Source organism: Pempheris klunzingeri, chromosome 8 (assembly GCF_042242105.1).
Source record: "Pempheris klunzingeri isolate RE-2024b chromosome 8, fPemKlu1.hap1, whole genome shotgun sequence".
NCBI lineage: Eukaryota > Metazoa > Chordata > Actinopteri > Acropomatiformes > Pempheridae > Pempheris > Pempheris klunzingeri.
Window position 1 is genome coordinate 18,929,987 of NC_092019.1, and position 15,847 is coordinate 18,945,833.

The window sequence follows — 15,847 nt, forward strand, 5'->3', positions numbered from 1 at the left end:
GTACATTTTACATACACACAGTCCTACCAATGGTGCTTTAATATCCACTGATCAAGGGGTGGAAATATCAGGAGATATGCTATAAGACAGAGAAGACTGCAGGAAGGAAAATGCTCATCAGGTTCATTTGATCTCAACCTACCACACATCATGTTTTGGTGAGAACCACTCAGTGTGATAATTTTTGTATTTTTGTTTGCTTACAAGAAAACTCCACCTTTTCTAAAAGGATAAGTATGAGAATAAATGATACTACACAGTATATATGTTCAATATTGCCTGATGATGAATATTCAGTTCAGTAATTAGAAGCTGAATTCTAAGTCTAAACTGGTCATGCTGCTACTCCTACTCACCTTCATGCTCAACAAATAACACAGCATCAATCAGGCACAACAAAGGTGTGCTCAGATACTGACCTTTGTACAACCATTGCACAAATAAAGCCACAGGTGTTTACTGAGCAGTATTGTGAAAGCTATAATGGTTTGCCTACTCAACATGTAATACTAGAAAAGAGTGCAAAAAAAAGATGGCAGGTATGTGAAAATGTGAAATTTGTGAAAATATTAATCAGTGTGCTGGTCTATCATACAGTGGAGCATTTCTTGTTCTGTTTGTCTCATAGCACTAAGTCACTACTTGTAAGATTCAGTGTACTGAGTACGCAGAACAGAGCAGATAGACTTCCTCAGTAAACACGTGCTACACAGAAATGTTGCAGGTGTATTCATTTTGAGTGTAAAGCTGGTGAACATATGTGGAATTGATAGGTGGTCTTTGTCTTTGCAACACACTCACTCACTCTCTCTCTCTCTCTCACGCACACACACACACACACAAACAAAAAAAAGAGCCAAAAGTTTCATATGGGCACACTGAAACTGTCAAGAGTAGGAGTGGGATGTACTAAGCAACACCCTCCAAATCTAATGCTTACCCAATAATCAAGATAGGATCGAGGCAGAGATAGAGAGGGCATTGTTGCGGGAAAAAACAGCATAAACCTCTTAAGAAATTGTATTGTTTGACCAAGTCTTACTAGCTGTCGTAATTTGTCATTTTGCTGTCATTTACACAACTTCACCCAAGATGGTAAATGAAAAAAGCAATGAACATTTTGTAACTTTGACAAGAGTAAACACCAAATGACCAGAAACACCTGCAGATAAGAACTGGGGCTGCTGCTGTAGGTATTTATGAGTGGGGGGCTGGACAGGTATAATAGAGGAGAAACAGTGAGGACATCCTCAGACGATCGATACAAAATGGAGAACAAACCTAAAAGGACATTGGCTATTGTATTTCTGAGTTTATTACAAGGTTGGCTCTGTTACAGCTTTTTTTAATATGATGACTTAATTACACTGGTGAGTAAAAATAAAGGTCTAGCTTTACAGTAAATAACAAACTCTCTCTTCGTAAGGTGTTCTGAGCTGTGGTGCTGTGGAGGTCCATCCATCCATCAACCCTGCAGTAGTCGGAGACACAGTGACGCTGTCTCTGTCTCCTCCGACGTCTCTGCAGAGTGGAAGCTGGGTAATCGGCGATACCCTCATCCTCACCTGGCTAGGGGACCAGGAGGCAGTCTTCCCCAGTCACAGCGGCAGGGCGTCAGTCAATGGCCTCACTGGAGCTCTCACTCTGAGCTCCGTCACAGTGGCTGACTCGGGAGTCTACATAGTGAAGAGCAGTGACCCACAGCTCAAGGCCAATGCTTCCATCACTGTTGTGGGTGAGACTAAACAAATGGTTGATATATAGAGTTGAGAGTGACTAGGAACTCTATAGCCTCTCAGTAAACTGTCCAAATGTCATTCGAGGTCAGAGTGTGGTTAGCAGCAAGGAGAACTGAAAAATGGATTTGCTTTGTGAGGAATTTCCAGCATAAAGAGTCACAGCACCGTCCTCTTTGCCTTATTGTGCTGCACTGAAAAGGTCAAATCCAACAATGCTGAATCAAGTCATTTGTGAGATCAATATAGTAATACTAGCCCGAAAAAGTAAAGCTGCTGACACATGTTTTGTGCACATGTTGTCTTTAGTATTTATTCTCAGCAGTATTATGTGGTGCAGATTGAATATCTTGTTCCGGGACCTTTCTGCGGGTGAATGGTTTCGGTCAAAGAGACTTGAGTCCTTATTCATTCTTCATCTCTAACATTATATTTGTCCTCATTGACTTTCACCTAGGTTAGTGCTCTGACGAAGGCTTTGACTGTAAGCATGGGTTTTGTCTCACTTCCCTTTTAATCCACTTTAACCTATTTCCTCAAAGAGTATAGTTTGTTTTTTTTAAAGACTGTCACGTCAATGTAATGTAAAAGTAAGGCAGCGTCTTAAAAAAATAAATACATTTCTTCTAATGTTCAGTCAACCTGACTCATGCAAGCAAGTAAATCACAAATGTACAATGATATTAAGTCAACAATGTTAGAGGCACACAAAAAAATGTAATAAAATAAGTGGTGTAGACAGAGTAAGCAAAACTAATATAAATCCTACGAGCAAATAAAGATGCAGGGACAGCCAAAAAAACAAAACTAAATTCAATAACAACTTAAAGGAACCCGTGTTTCCAGCTGGTTATATTTGGACTGACAACTTATGCTGTTGTTTGAAACTTGTTCTAGAGGCCTGCGTATGTTTTTGGTTTTGCTACCCTTTTGCTGACGTGACTATGTCCTCAGGATAGTTTCTGTCTGTATCTGTCAACATTCACCTTTATATTGGTCTTTTGTGTAACACTCAAGTTATTCTTTCAGATTCACAGAGTCTGCCTCTCTTCCTCCCCATACAACACAAAAGCTAGAAGAGTGACATCACTGTGTTGTTTATGTATATCATGTATATGAACACATTATTTCACCTCACATGATTGTGTTCACTACATAATAGGTTTCATACAGCCTGATGGAGCATGAAAAGCATTTTTCAAGGGGTTTAGAAGTTGTAAGAAATACCTTTAGTGATGGTTAGTTAATTATTTTTGATGCTTTATGAATCAATAATAATCCTTCAGAAGAGGATCATTTGTGAATAAGCCATTTGGCTCTGGTCTCTTTTAGCTCTAGGATTCATAAAAAAGAGTATCCAGACAAAAATACATACATTAGCAGTGACAAAAGCAGACTTAGGATTGGTTATTAATGACCTTTTAATGACTGCTTCCTTTTGAAAAAGCCGTCATGTCTGTGGTCAATAAGGTAAGTCGCTAAGAAACTACATTCCTCGCCATCTAATAAGTCTGCTGTTACAAACACAGTATTAGTATTGTTAGTTAAAAGTTAAGTCTGCTTTTGTGAGACCTATCATGTTCTTTTTTTTTTTTAATTATATATTTTAGCAATGGGGTCATACTTAGTGATGGTGTTGTACAGGACTATTATATTGAGCAGTGTTTCTAATATTCTGCCCTCCTTATGTAGCCTATGTATATTAAATGGACAGGACAAAGAAAATAAAAGCCACCTCTGAATATAAAGTAGTTCAATACATCATCATGTTAAACTGACCTCAGTAATAAACATATAATTAAATTTACAAGTTTCCAGCAATGTCACCAAAACTGATTACAAGCTTCATAAAGGTAGATATGACAGCACGGCTGTCGTGTTGACCTGCATTAGTACAGGTGTACCTAATAATGTCGACTGTCGGCTTCTTAAACATCAACATTGCCACGTTTTTGTATGGATGCTGTTCCTCTATTGCCTGCTCACAACAAAGCCTCATCCTTGTCTCACTTTTCTTCCACAGAGCGCATTTCAAATGTGACTCTACAAGCGAATCACACCAACCTGATGGAGCTCCACAGTTCAGCAGTCGTTAGGTGCTCGGTCTCCTCTGGATCCTCCCTCTCTTTCCTGTGGATGAACGGCAGCTCTGAGGTCACTGCCAGTGACAGTGTTCAGCTCAGTGATGGAAATTCCACTTTCACAATTGTAAATGTGACCCGCTACGATCAGGGGCCGTTCAGGTGTCATGTGTCCAATCCTGTCAGTAACGGCACCAGCGATCCAGTAAATTTTACTATCAGCTGTGAGTAGGAGAGTGTTATTCTAATCATAATTTCCTGTGATGCCCCATGTGTAACTGTCCAGTCCCACTAACAGAACTGTATGCCTCTTCTCTTCTGTCTGTTTTTTTGTGTCTCTCTCTCAGATGGTCCAGATTATATGGCCCTAACAGTGAATGGACAGAACACGACTTCCTTTTCCATTGGGTCCAACCTGACCGTGGCCTGCTCAGCACAGTCCAATCCTCCAGCTCAGCTTCAGTGGGCCTTCAGAGGAGAGCTTGTGAACACCACAGGTCCATTGTTGGAGCTGCTCGGTGTCAGGGAGGACCACAGTGGTCCATATTCCTGTCTGGCCTTCAACAATCACACCAACATGAATAGCAGTATCACCACACACATCATCATAGCAAGTGAGTTTGTCAGTAAAGTGATGTCACCCTCCATATTTCTCCTTTGTCCTTACTCAGGTTTGTCTCTACAGAGTCGCTGTCAGGATCTGAACAACAGGCGGTCAAAATGTGGTTCCTTCCTCTGCTACTATTGGTCAGATCCTTCTTCTAATTGCCAGGCAAGTAATAGAATAACTTCTTATAAATAATAATAGATAAATCATACCTTTTGTCATTCATACACTCCAAAATAAACTTCATGGCTTGACATGAAACTCGGCATAGTTCCCCAAACATATGTCTCTCAGAAAAGACAAAGAAATACATTATGCCTTTAAAATGGTAACACTTCTACATTCATTCAGATCAGTTCAAGTACCAGACACAATATAATGGGTTAAATGGTGAGATATGCGCAGCAGGAAGTAGATATGGGCTTGCTGTTGAAATATTAATGGTGTAATAGGCGGCAACTACTGATTATTTCATTATCACAAAATTTTACTTCTTGACAAAGAATAAAGTGGAGCAGTGTTTTTGACCACAGTGGTATCGAATGAAAAAATAGACAGGCATATATCCCGACTAATAACTTGAATAACTGCCTCTCTTTCACAGATGTTGGTGACTCATTCAGTCCACAAATGACTCTGACACAATGAAATAAATTGGATACAGTGAACATTAAAGGAATGTCCAACACAGCATTCAAAACCATTTCTACGTGTCTTTTTTGGCTTAGCAATTAAATTATGACAAAATGAATGTCACTATAACCAAATTTGATTGACATTACAGATGTTAAATTGTTTTTTCTTTGACTTCGTATGTTTACATGAACTCTGGCTGATAAGGAGTACTTAATGTGAGCAGAAAATACTTTGCACAACCACACCCACAAACACAAACAGCAGGAACAGGTGTACAACCCTGCAAAGTCTTTTTGTCTTTAATGAAAATGTCATTCCATTGGCTCTTTGTGCAGTCTGTAAGTGCACCTTTAGGTCTCTGTTGGCTGTTCATGTACTGTACAGCACTTCATGTCATTATTAAGTAAGATAAGTGTTCAGTATAAAACTGAAAAAAGTCCTCTTCATGCTGCAATGACTAATGTTTCTGCAGTCTTACCCAATCTGGCTGTGCTCAAAAGAAAAATATCAAAATGATTAATAAGTGACTGCTGATAGTGGGAAAAACAGAAAAGACTGTTGCAAAGACACCTATGGCATATTCTTGAGAGCCATTTGGCATGTTTAAACGTTTTAATGCTAGGCTTGTGTATCCTAAAAAACACTTTTCTTATCTTCTTTGTTCACCATCAAATAAAATATCAATTCTGTTAATCTTTTGCTGCACTAAACAGAGAGAAACGTCTTGCAATGGGACTTTATTAAACTTTGTTAATATTGTTATTAGGGATACAGCTCATTACCAAATAAATCCAAAACCAAACTGTCTGATGACAAGACATTTATAGGTATAGGTGAAGAGTGATGAGATAAAAAGGAGTTAATTCACTGTCTAAGACCTCAACCTTAATATACTATAAATTTTAATTTCCCTTAGCATTCTTTTCCTCGATTTTTTTCAATGTTTGGTGCACCTGCATAGATGGAAGTAATGTTGTGTAGAGCACTGCTCAGCAACATTTGTCTAGCCTGTGACTCCACTGAAAGGGTCTCCACTCTTGTTTCTATCCAAGTCATATATAGCTATACACTTACAAAATATCCCCACTTAGGTTATTTAAAAGTTGCAGAACACCCAAGGTTTATGGTAAATGCACACACCTTGGTGTACCAGTAAAAAACCCCAGTGGACCAGGGCAAAACAAGGTGTGGCCAGGACTGTGAGGTGGTATGGTGGTGGTGAGCTAGGAGTAAGCACTTTCATCATGAGAACAGAGAGCTGGGTTGACGTAGATCAAATATTTGCTGATCAGAAGGTGGCTGTGACCATACAATATAGTCAGATTTGAACTTATCAGGCCAGAGTCAAGGCCATTTGGCTGACAAGCAAGTTTCCAGCAAAAAGAAACTTCAGAAAAGAATGGGGTATCAAGTGGCACTTGTCCTAATCCTGGCCACAACAACAGGTAAGGCTGAACTATCTTTAACTTGAATTAATTCTACATTTTTTATATCATTAATCCTGAGTTCAGACAATGAGACTTTCAGAGAATTCATAGATCTTAATGATAAAAAAGGTTTTAAAAGTTGTACTTTAATGCATTTAAGTGTCTTTAAAACTAAAAACAAATACCTCCAGATTTTTTGTGAGTCGATGATAATGATATTTAAGGCTGTCTTATTATCGTCTGTTCCTTGCTTTCTGTTTCTAGCTCCAGCATATAGCCAGAGCATATTTGCCTCTGAGAACCCCATACCGGTGGGCAGCCAAGTCACACTTTTCAGCCAGGCCAATGTCACTACAGGGGTATGGATGTTCACCAATGACATTATTGTGATGATATTACCTGGAAATGAAATCATATCCAACACTTGGCGTGACAGGATTACATACAATTCAGCCAACTCATCGCTCACTATAAAGTCACTAGAGCTGCAAGACTCTGGAGTGTACACATTAGAAGCAATTAATTCTTTTCAAGCTCAGTTAACACTATCAGTCCAAGGTAAGGACCACATTATCACTTTTCATGTTTATTCATTGCCTCTTATACTTCCTCTGAGTCTGCAATGTTGAACAAAGCTCAATCTATACACAGATATGCATACACACCTGCATACCTCTCCTGTATTGTACTGAAAAACAGTCAGACAATTAACAGACAGTATTTGCATATTCCAGTGAAATATTACTGCGTTTGCAAAGCATTGATTCGCAAGACAAAAGTATGGAGCAGTGTGGCAGTCTTGCAGTACAATGGTAACTTTGCTTTGGGCAATAGCTTGCAGATCTGGTTTCAGGTCTTTAGGTCAGGTCTACTTCTAGAGGCTTTCTAGGGCTGAAGTGAGCACTGCTTTGACTGTTCCTTATGTCCTATGATCCAGTCAGCGTGCTAACATGCTCAAATAAAAAAATACAATGCTGATGTGTAGCAGGTATGTTAACAATTTTTACCATGTTAGTTTAGCAGGTTAGCATGATAACATTTGCTAATTGGCACTAAAAACAAAGTAACGATGGGGAATAATGGGAATCTCATTAGTTTTGAAGGTATTTAGTCATGAACATAGACTATAAAAGAAGGGGGGCGTAACCACGTTGATGTCACACATTGACCTGTGACCGCCATTTTGAATCCTCGGTTTGGCTTTATGGGTGTCGCAATCTCTAGTTTTTTGTGATGTTCGTTCGACAAAGATCACTTCTGATTGGATAGTCATAACGTCGTCCCACCATTAAACCTGTTGTCCTGCTTTATTGTCCATTTTACTCTAAACGTACCAAAACTTACTAAATAAACATCATGCTGTGTTGAAGAACACTTGAAACCAGCAATTGAGACCATAAACTAATTAAGAAAATGTTTACTGAGGCGTGACTTGGGCTGATAAATTGCTTGTCATTTCTTTTTGTGCAGTACCTATTTCCAATGTGACTCTGAGAGCAAACGCAACCAACCTGGTGGAGTTCAATGACACAGCAGTTCTCACATGCTCTGTGTCCAACGGCTCGTCCCTGTCTTATGTTTGGCTAAAGGACAACTCTGTTGTCACAGCCGGTGGGGGAGTGCAGTTCAGTGATGGAGGCGCCACCCTCACCATAGTCAGGGTGACCCGCTATGATGAGGGGCTGTTCAAGTGCAATGTGTCCAATGGCATCAGCCATGAAATCAGTCTCCCAGTATACCTGAACATCAGCTGTGAGTTTTTACCATATAAGTCGATGTATTTAAAAACCTCTAATGACTCAAAAACCCATAACACAAATTCCTTCCTCTTGCTCCATCAGATGGTCCAAGTAACACAACAATGATGATCATACCCATGAGGCACACCTACAGAACAGGATCTAACATCACACTATCATGCTCAGCTGAGTCCAGCCCTCTACCGATGATCCGGTGGATGGTTGATGGGATGTACCTGAATGACTTTGGCCCAGAGCTCCAACTTGAGAGGGTTGCAGAGAGCAACTCTGGAAATTACCAATGCTTATTTCACAACACAGTCACGTCCAGGTTCAGCAGCGCAAATGCAGTGATCAGGATTATGGGTAAAATTGGACTTTCAGCATTTTAGGGGTAATTTTTGACATTTTGGGAAACATTTTCTTTGTTTTCTTGCTAAGAGTTAGATTAAAGGATTAATGCCCCTCTCACATCTGTCCGTTCAATATGAACTTGGAGTCAGCAGCTAGCTAACTTAGCTTTGCAGTAAAAGCCAGACAGAGAAATCCGGCTACCAGTTTACTAATAACGCTTTGCATCTCGTTTGCTTAACCCATGCAAATACCAAAGAGTAAAAAAAATGATTTGTGGTGTTGTGCGGGTTATATGCTATTTCCTGGCTGGGTGCAGTGAATTCCTGAAATCTTGATGTCCCATGAGAGAGACTAATTTTCACACTTTGGTCTTTGGATAGTAATAAACAAATGATGTGTTAATTAGTGAGTGATTAGAGATGTTGGTGCATGAATTTTGTTGTGTCCTCTGTTTCCAGTATGCAAATTCACCCAATCTGGGTGCCTGCCTTTGCTCCATATATTTAATGGACAGATATGAGAGTGGTATAAATCTTCTCATCAGGAAGGCGAATGAGATTATTTCCTAAAAAGTCAAATCTTGCTTCCCTTCTCCTCCTACAGCACCTCTAGCAGCAGTTGTGGTGAATCATACAGGTGGACCAGCAATTCTTCACGAGCCTTTCAGTCTGCACTGTGAAGTGACTGGATCTGTCAGCAACATTCAGTGGTGGAGGAATGGTCAACTAATTTCTGCTGACAATACAACGGTCTTCGAAATGGAGAACAAGACACTGATTCTCAACCCTGTCCAACATTCAGATAATGGAGATTATCAGTGTCAGGCTTTTAATGCTGTGAGCAACATGACCAGCAGCCCCTACACAGTTGAAGTAAACTGTATGTATAATCTCTCTCTCTGTTCTCTGCAGATGGATCTATTGTACACATCCAATACTGTCGATACACAAATTGCACACATCATGAAAATGTAAATTTTTTAATTTTATTGTTCGACAAGATGGCCCAATGAAACCAGTGATCACAGGGCCGTCGGTGGCACTGATAGGAGCACAGGAGACCCTGAAGTGCTCAAGCGCCTCTCATCCTCCCAGTCACATCAGATGGTACTTCAATGATTCCCTCTTGGCTGTCACCTCAGAGTTGGTGACTGGACCTTTGACCTTAAGTATGAGCGGGAAGTACATCTGCATGGCCTTCAACAACATCACCGGCAAAAACAACACTGCCTACATGATGTTCACTGTTATTGGTAATTTAATATATTCAAATAATATACATTGTAGTATAGTATTGTTTGTTGTAGTGTGTGTGTTAATTAGATTTTTTGCTGAGACTTACATGACTGTCCTAGAGCCTTGAGACAGTTAGCTTAGACTGAAAGCAGGGGGAAACAGCTAGCCTGGCTCTGTCTAGCATGTCTAAAACCACAAGAGCCAGGCTAGCTGTCTCCCCTGTATGTTGTCAGTCTTTATGCTAAGCTATGCTAAACAACCCCAAGCTGTAATGCAGCTTTTTACTTAATAGGCAGATCCTGATACTGGTAATCATTTTCTCATATAAGAAAACGCATAATGTTTCCTAAAGTGTCAGACTATTCTATTAGTCCACCAGAAAACAAAAAATCCCCAAATCAGACAGTCAGTGTATCATGCATATTTTGGAGCTGCTCTGCTCACTGTAATTGCTGCCATCCCTGTATTCTTTATCTCTCCACAGCTCCGGTGACCATGGCGTCAGTAAAAGCTGTCAGCGCTCTGCCAATCGAGGACCACACTTTCACTCTAACCTGTGAGACGGCCGGAGGTGTCGAGTCAATTATTTGGATGCATCATTGGTCCACACTGTATGCTGACAACACTAGAAACCTCTCAATGGACAACGCCACCCTAACCTTTGACCCTGTCATGCATTCTGACAACGGGTTATATTGGTGTGTAGCTTCCAACCCACTCAGCAACTACACCAGTAAAACCTTCAAGCTGGATGTTTTTTGTGAGTACTCAGCAGGCAGTTTACCCAAAGCCCATATCACCTTTTGAGGGGGAGTGATTTTCCAAACATAAAAAAGAACTAATTGCATTCTCAAACACATTAATACTACATTTTAAAAAAAGCAAATCTGAAAAATGTATGTAGTATGTAGATGAGACATTACAGACAGAAATGAAAGAAACATCAGATTGTTAGCATCATGTTATCCAAAGGTGGACTTATCCATTCTGGTTCTGAGTTTTAATGTCTTCACATTCATGTGAATGTGTTTTCAGTGAGGGTGATTTAAAGTAATATACATGTCTTCAGATGGACCGGAGATACCAAAGATCACGGGACTACGTATGGCAAAGACAGGAGACAGCGTCACACTCCGCTGCAACGCATCCTCAAACCCACCCAGCTCCTACAAATGGTTCTTCAATGATTCTCTCGTGGCCAATACATCTGAGTATGTCACACCTCCTCTTACCATAGACACGAGTGGGATGTACACCTGCATGGCCTACAACAACATCACTGGCAAAAACAGCACTGCGTTCACAAGGCTTACTGTAACTGGTGAGACTTGGAGGGCTATTAATTTTTATGTTTCTGTAAAAATGTTTTATTTACGTACAAACAGGAAACGCTCAGGCGACGGCCAAATAACTGTTGTGAATTTTTACTTTGTCTTCAGATCCAATAATAGACGTACGTGTAGAAAAACCAATGAATCTTGCCATAGAAAGTCATGTTTATATGCTGACATGCAATGTGACTGGGCCTGCTGAGCATGTTTATTGGATGAAAAACGGTAAGCCACTGCATGAAGACAACACAACTGTTGTCTCGATGGATAACAAGACACTCACCTTCGACCCACTGGAACACAGCGATACTGGGACCTACCAGTGTGTGGCTATTAATGCTGTTTGGAACATGACCAGCCCTTCTTACGAGCTCCTTGTGAACTGTGAGTAACATTTAAAGGATTCATGTTACTGTAAGTGACTTTTTTAAACTGATTGTTTTGTATACTGTAGTGAGTCATCCTTAGATATTTAAATGAATATGGTGCCATGAGTATGTTTGGAACTATTGTCTCCTTTTCTGTTGCAGTCGGACCAGAAACACCCGTCATTGATGGGCCAGCTTTTGCTGAGACAGGACTTAGCGCGGTCTTCCGCTGTTCTGCCATATCGATACCTCCCAGCCAGTTCAGCTGGTGGTTCAATGAATCCAAGGTGGCCAATACTTCAGTGTTTACAACTAGCCCTTTGTCTTTTAACATGAGTGGAGAATACATCTGTGTGGCTTACAATAATGTGACGGGAAAGAGCAGCACAAACTCCAAGATGCTCACAGTCATTGGTAAGAAGACTAAACTATGGGTTCGACTCCCTCAAGGCATGTCATGTGACTCTATTACTGATCAAATGTGAATTTCTACTATATTTTATGTCTGCAGAGGCTATAGAGTCAGTGATGGTCAGAAACAACACAGTTCCAGTAAATTCTGAAAACTTCACTCTCACCTGTGAAGTTATTGGGCCCTATGACAGGATCTACTGGATGGTGAACAACACGTACCTCAACGCCTCCAGCGCTCACGCAAACATGTCCTACCACATTGAAAACAACACGCTGCATTTCACTCCAGTGACTACAAAAAATGATGGGACATATCAGTGTGTCGCGACCAATCTGGCCGATCCACACAAAAGCATGAAATACATGCTCCTGGTGAACTGTGAGTGTTGTAGTGTAAAGGAAAGAAACCAAATGCATAATCTATCTGTGTCTGATCTATTATCATTCAGGTGAAAATAACATCACCTCCTCAATGTCTGATACTGTCTTTCATGACTCACACATGAGCACCCTGTGCTGGTGATTGGAAATTCATCAAAATGAGGAAAAGTGAATGAATGATGATGAATATATAACATTCACTATAATAGAAATTGCCAATGCAATGGTTTGAGTTTGAGCAAAAATATCTGAATGAGTTACTTTTTTGAATTGAGCATTATGTGCTAAAGCAACACAATTTTCATCATTTTGCATAATTCTGACCAGCCCTCTCTCTGTGTTTGCAGATGGTCCTCTGAGTGTGAATATCTTTGGTCCAGATTCAGCAAAGGTTGGCTCCTCCGTGTCCCTGACCTGCTCTGCTGACTCTCGGCCAAATTGTGTCTTCCACTGGTTCTTTAGCAATCACTCATCAGCGGCTGTGAAGACTGGCTCTGTTATCACGTTCTATGCGGCAAATGAGACAGAAGGGAACTACATATGTAAGGCGAGGAACCCTGTGACAAATATCACGATGTACCAGACTAAAGCCTTTTCTGTTACTGGTAAGTGAGCCTCTCTCCTCCTCTCTCTTTATTTTTGATGTGGTCACTATGCTATATAACAGGTTTTTTAATGGTCTTTACAACTTGGATACCTGATGAGCTCACAGGCAAATTATGAATGAAACAGGATCCAATATCTTGATAGGATAATTACAAAAGCATTTTATTTAACTTTTTTGTTTTCTCTTTATTTGTCATTATTTCTGTCTCTCCCTTTTAGCTCACGCCTCCACCCTCCATCTCCCGTCTCAAGGCGGTCTGATGTTGATGGGTCTGTTTGCGCTGTCTGTCACTGTGCTCTTCAACTGAGACCGTCACACCAGACTGAGAGGCCTCTGGCTCCCTCCAAAGTATTAGTCAATAATCTCACAGCAAAGAGAATAGGAAGCTACAGGATATTAAATGTTCCAATGCCATGTGATCAGTTTGTGTGCGGTTTATTGGAAAGGCAAAGAGGAATGTAAATTGTGACTTTGAAGACTTTGGCTTCGTTTCTTCAGTTTTTTTTAACTCTTGTTGTGAACAAGGTGAGATCCAGAGGTGTAAATCACCCACAATGCATTATAGTTATGTATTTGGTGTCCTTATTGGAGAGTTTGGGATGAATGTGTACAAGGGCGGGTGCATTCCATTTAACCCCGCCCACTTTCGCTCTGCTCTCCAGATGGCCTGAGTGTGACCTATGCTGTTACGCAATATCAAGGTCTGAGGGGAAACCAAAGAGGGGAAGTAGAGCTTCTTATGAAATGCAGGCTTTGATTCAAATTACAGTTTTTGTTGTTTCCTTTTATTAAACGTATTTTTTTATTAATGGCCAATACAGAACAGTGGCATTCACACTGGCAGTGAAGGGCAATTATCATTATTATTATTATTATTATTATCAATGTTACTGCATTGCCTGTTTTTTAAGTTAATTGTTAATATTATTAGTGAGTAAAAGTAGTTGTGTTAGTGTTGTGTGGTGGTGGTGGTTGTTGTTTGTGCCCTTGAGCCAGTTTAATGAAAATACTTTAATACACTTGGATGATTTAACAAGGGAAAAGTATATTCCTCCTGTCTTCATACACTTTTGGTATAAACTGCAATTCTTCACGCTGAGCACCTGAAGCTTTTCCTGATATTATCAGAGGTGTGAAGGTACATGTAGCTCTTATAATGCTTTGATTCCCGGAATTTATTTCTTAAATTAATAAAAAAAAATCCATACAATCAATTGTGTGGAGACTTTATTGAGGAGGTTACAGTGTCTCTGTGATGATTCAGAAAGTTACAGCCATGCAAAATTTCTTCAGTGAAACATTGTTTTAGACACAATTTTAAACAAATCTAAGTTGCATACAAAGAAATATGTACGAGAGCAATCTTTGGATAAACATCACACATACACTGCATATAAGGAGTGTTTCTTAGTAGTCATATGGGGACACTGGGAGCAAACTTCCTGGTATTAGCACCACTCTTCGGTTTAGAAAACCAGCTGCACTTCCTCTGGTTCTTATTTTCTTTTTTCTTGCACAATCTTTTCACTGGTGGTTTGAGTAATCCAGACAAGTTAAAGCAATGGGGTGGGAGAAAAAAAAAAGGTTAAGTTCTCGATATAATGTACATTTAACACTTTTGAAGTGTCAATAAGTTAATGATCCCCTTTAAGTTTAAGTGAGGGGAATACACTGAATACAAGACAATGGGTGACTCACATTTTCTATGCCTGCGTCTGGCAGACTGCTGACAAAGGCAGTGTGTATTCATCACCTCTCTTCCCTTTCCTGGATGACTCAAATACACGAGAACAAAAGAGGAGAATAGGTTAGGGTAATGGACTCTAATACTGAGGCTCTGCTTATATATAAACTGATAAGATTCTAGCTAGATGTGTATTTTGTTAACTCTATACAATTGAAAACGCTGCCTTTACCTTTACAGCTACACTGTCTTTTGTTCTGTCTTGGGGTGTTGATTGGATTTGCACTTCTCTGTGGTTCTCCAATACCAAAGGCTACAACAAAACTTAACTTATTTAATTTATATTAACAATAACAATTATATCAAATTAATGCAAATATAAACGCTCATTTTTGTGTGTTTTGAATATTAATGTCACATACCATCAGTGAAGCTGCTGATAGTCGAGGATTGTTCACGTTCAGTGTCAGGAACACCTTTGAAAAACAGAACAAACAAAAAAACAAAAACCATAGATAAATATGCACAAGATGTAAGCTAACTTTTAAAACGCGCTACATTGTTTTACATTGTATACATTACCTTGGCTGCGATCAGTAATTACTGGAAGTACAAGAAGCAACAGCAGAAGCATCCTTGATTCCATTTTGTCCGCAGAAGTCTACAGGAAGAAATCCTGCATGTGCACTAATTTCAGCCCCCGTGTGTGAATGAAATGGCCGTTGTTGTGGCGCCTTATAAAGGACGGTGTTGATTTCTGAAAATATATCCATGGCACATTCATCCTGTTATATGAGCGTCTTGCTCAACAGCACCTTCACGGTGGGTGGATGTGAATAATAGGAAATATGTTCCTTTGCCAAAAAGACGGCTTCAAGTAACGGCCCGCATACTGACATGCACTGAAATAAACACAAGAAGCATTTGAACCAAATGTGCTCGTGTTTTTAAGTCTCAAGTGAAACTTTTCTTACAGGGTCTTGTTATTATATGATACCTTGAATGGTTAAGTATATCACATGTATCACAGTTTAAGTCCTGTGCTTTCTCTTATTTTGTCGGCATCTGCATCCTTGACCCTTTTTAAAAAAACAACATGGGAACAAACTGAGGGAAAAAAAGGATAATTATGCTCTTCTTTTTTACTGCTTGAGGTTGGTGTACAACACATATTGTGTTATTCTCCTATACAGGTGTGTTTACAACTCACAATTGTGTGCACTTGCCATCTGCCCTGTCAACACCAC

General features: G+C 39.9%; 2 protein-coding genes and 1 long non-coding RNA gene across 3 annotated transcripts; 2 read left to right on the forward strand and 1 right to left on the reverse strand.

The window, feature by feature from the left end:
• Positions 1-532: 532 nt before the first annotated feature.
• Positions 533-4,891, forward strand: LOC139204864 (cell adhesion molecule CEACAM6-like). Its single transcript, XM_070834883.1, has 5 exons — positions 533-539; positions 1,427-1,735; positions 3,760-4,041; positions 4,165-4,431; positions 4,503-4,891. The coding sequence occupies exons 1-5, from the start codon at positions 533-535 to the stop codon at positions 4,580-4,582; spliced, it is 945 nt and encodes a 314-aa protein (XP_070690984.1). The 3' UTR covers positions 4,583-4,891.
• Positions 4,892-6,434: 1,543 nt separating this feature from the next.
• LOC139205098 (hemicentin-1-like) lies at positions 6,435-13,228 on the forward strand. The gene is made up of 13 exons (XM_070835201.1): positions 6,435-6,505; positions 6,752-7,045; positions 7,958-8,239; positions 8,329-8,592; positions 9,184-9,459; positions 9,581-9,832; positions 10,300-10,575; positions 10,885-11,136; positions 11,255-11,530; positions 11,677-11,928; positions 12,026-12,307; positions 12,657-12,914; positions 13,135-13,228. The coding sequence occupies exons 1-13, from the start codon at positions 6,460-6,462 to the stop codon at positions 13,221-13,223; spliced, it is 3,099 nt and encodes a 1,032-aa protein (XP_070691302.1). The 5' UTR covers positions 6,435-6,459; the 3' UTR covers positions 13,224-13,228.
• Positions 13,229-14,126: 898 nt separating this feature from the next.
• Positions 14,127-15,334, reverse strand: LOC139205675 (uncharacterized). The gene is made up of 5 exons (XR_011584465.1): positions 15,183-15,334; positions 15,023-15,076; positions 14,833-14,913; positions 14,615-14,683; positions 14,127-14,443 (listed from the first exon to the last, which is right to left on the reverse strand). It is a non-coding gene; the product is annotated as an uncharacterized lncRNA (long non-coding RNA).
• Between the last annotated feature and the right edge of the window lie 513 nt (positions 15,335-15,847).

Excerpts from the sequence above, each read along its gene's own strand:
- LOC139205098 (XM_070835201.1), top strand. The coding sequence starts at position 6,460 with ATGGGGTATCAAGTGGCACTTGTCCTAATCCTGGCCACAACAACAG. Across the intron at positions 11,531-11,676 it reads TTACGAGCTCCTTGTGAACT|TCGGACCAGAAACACCCGTC; the intron begins GTGAGTAACATT and ends TTTCTGTTGCAG. Across the intron at positions 11,929-12,025 it reads CAAGATGCTCACAGTCATTG|AGGCTATAGAGTCAGTGATG; the intron begins GTAAGAAGACTA and ends TTATGTCTGCAG.
- LOC139204864 (XM_070834883.1), top strand. Across the intron at positions 1,736-3,759 it reads TGCTTCCATCACTGTTGTGG|AGCGCATTTCAAATGTGACT; the intron begins GTGAGACTAAAC and ends TTTCTTCCACAG. Across the intron at positions 4,042-4,164 it reads AGTAAATTTTACTATCAGCT|ATGGTCCAGATTATATGGCC; the intron begins GTGAGTAGGAGA and ends TCTCTCTCTCAG.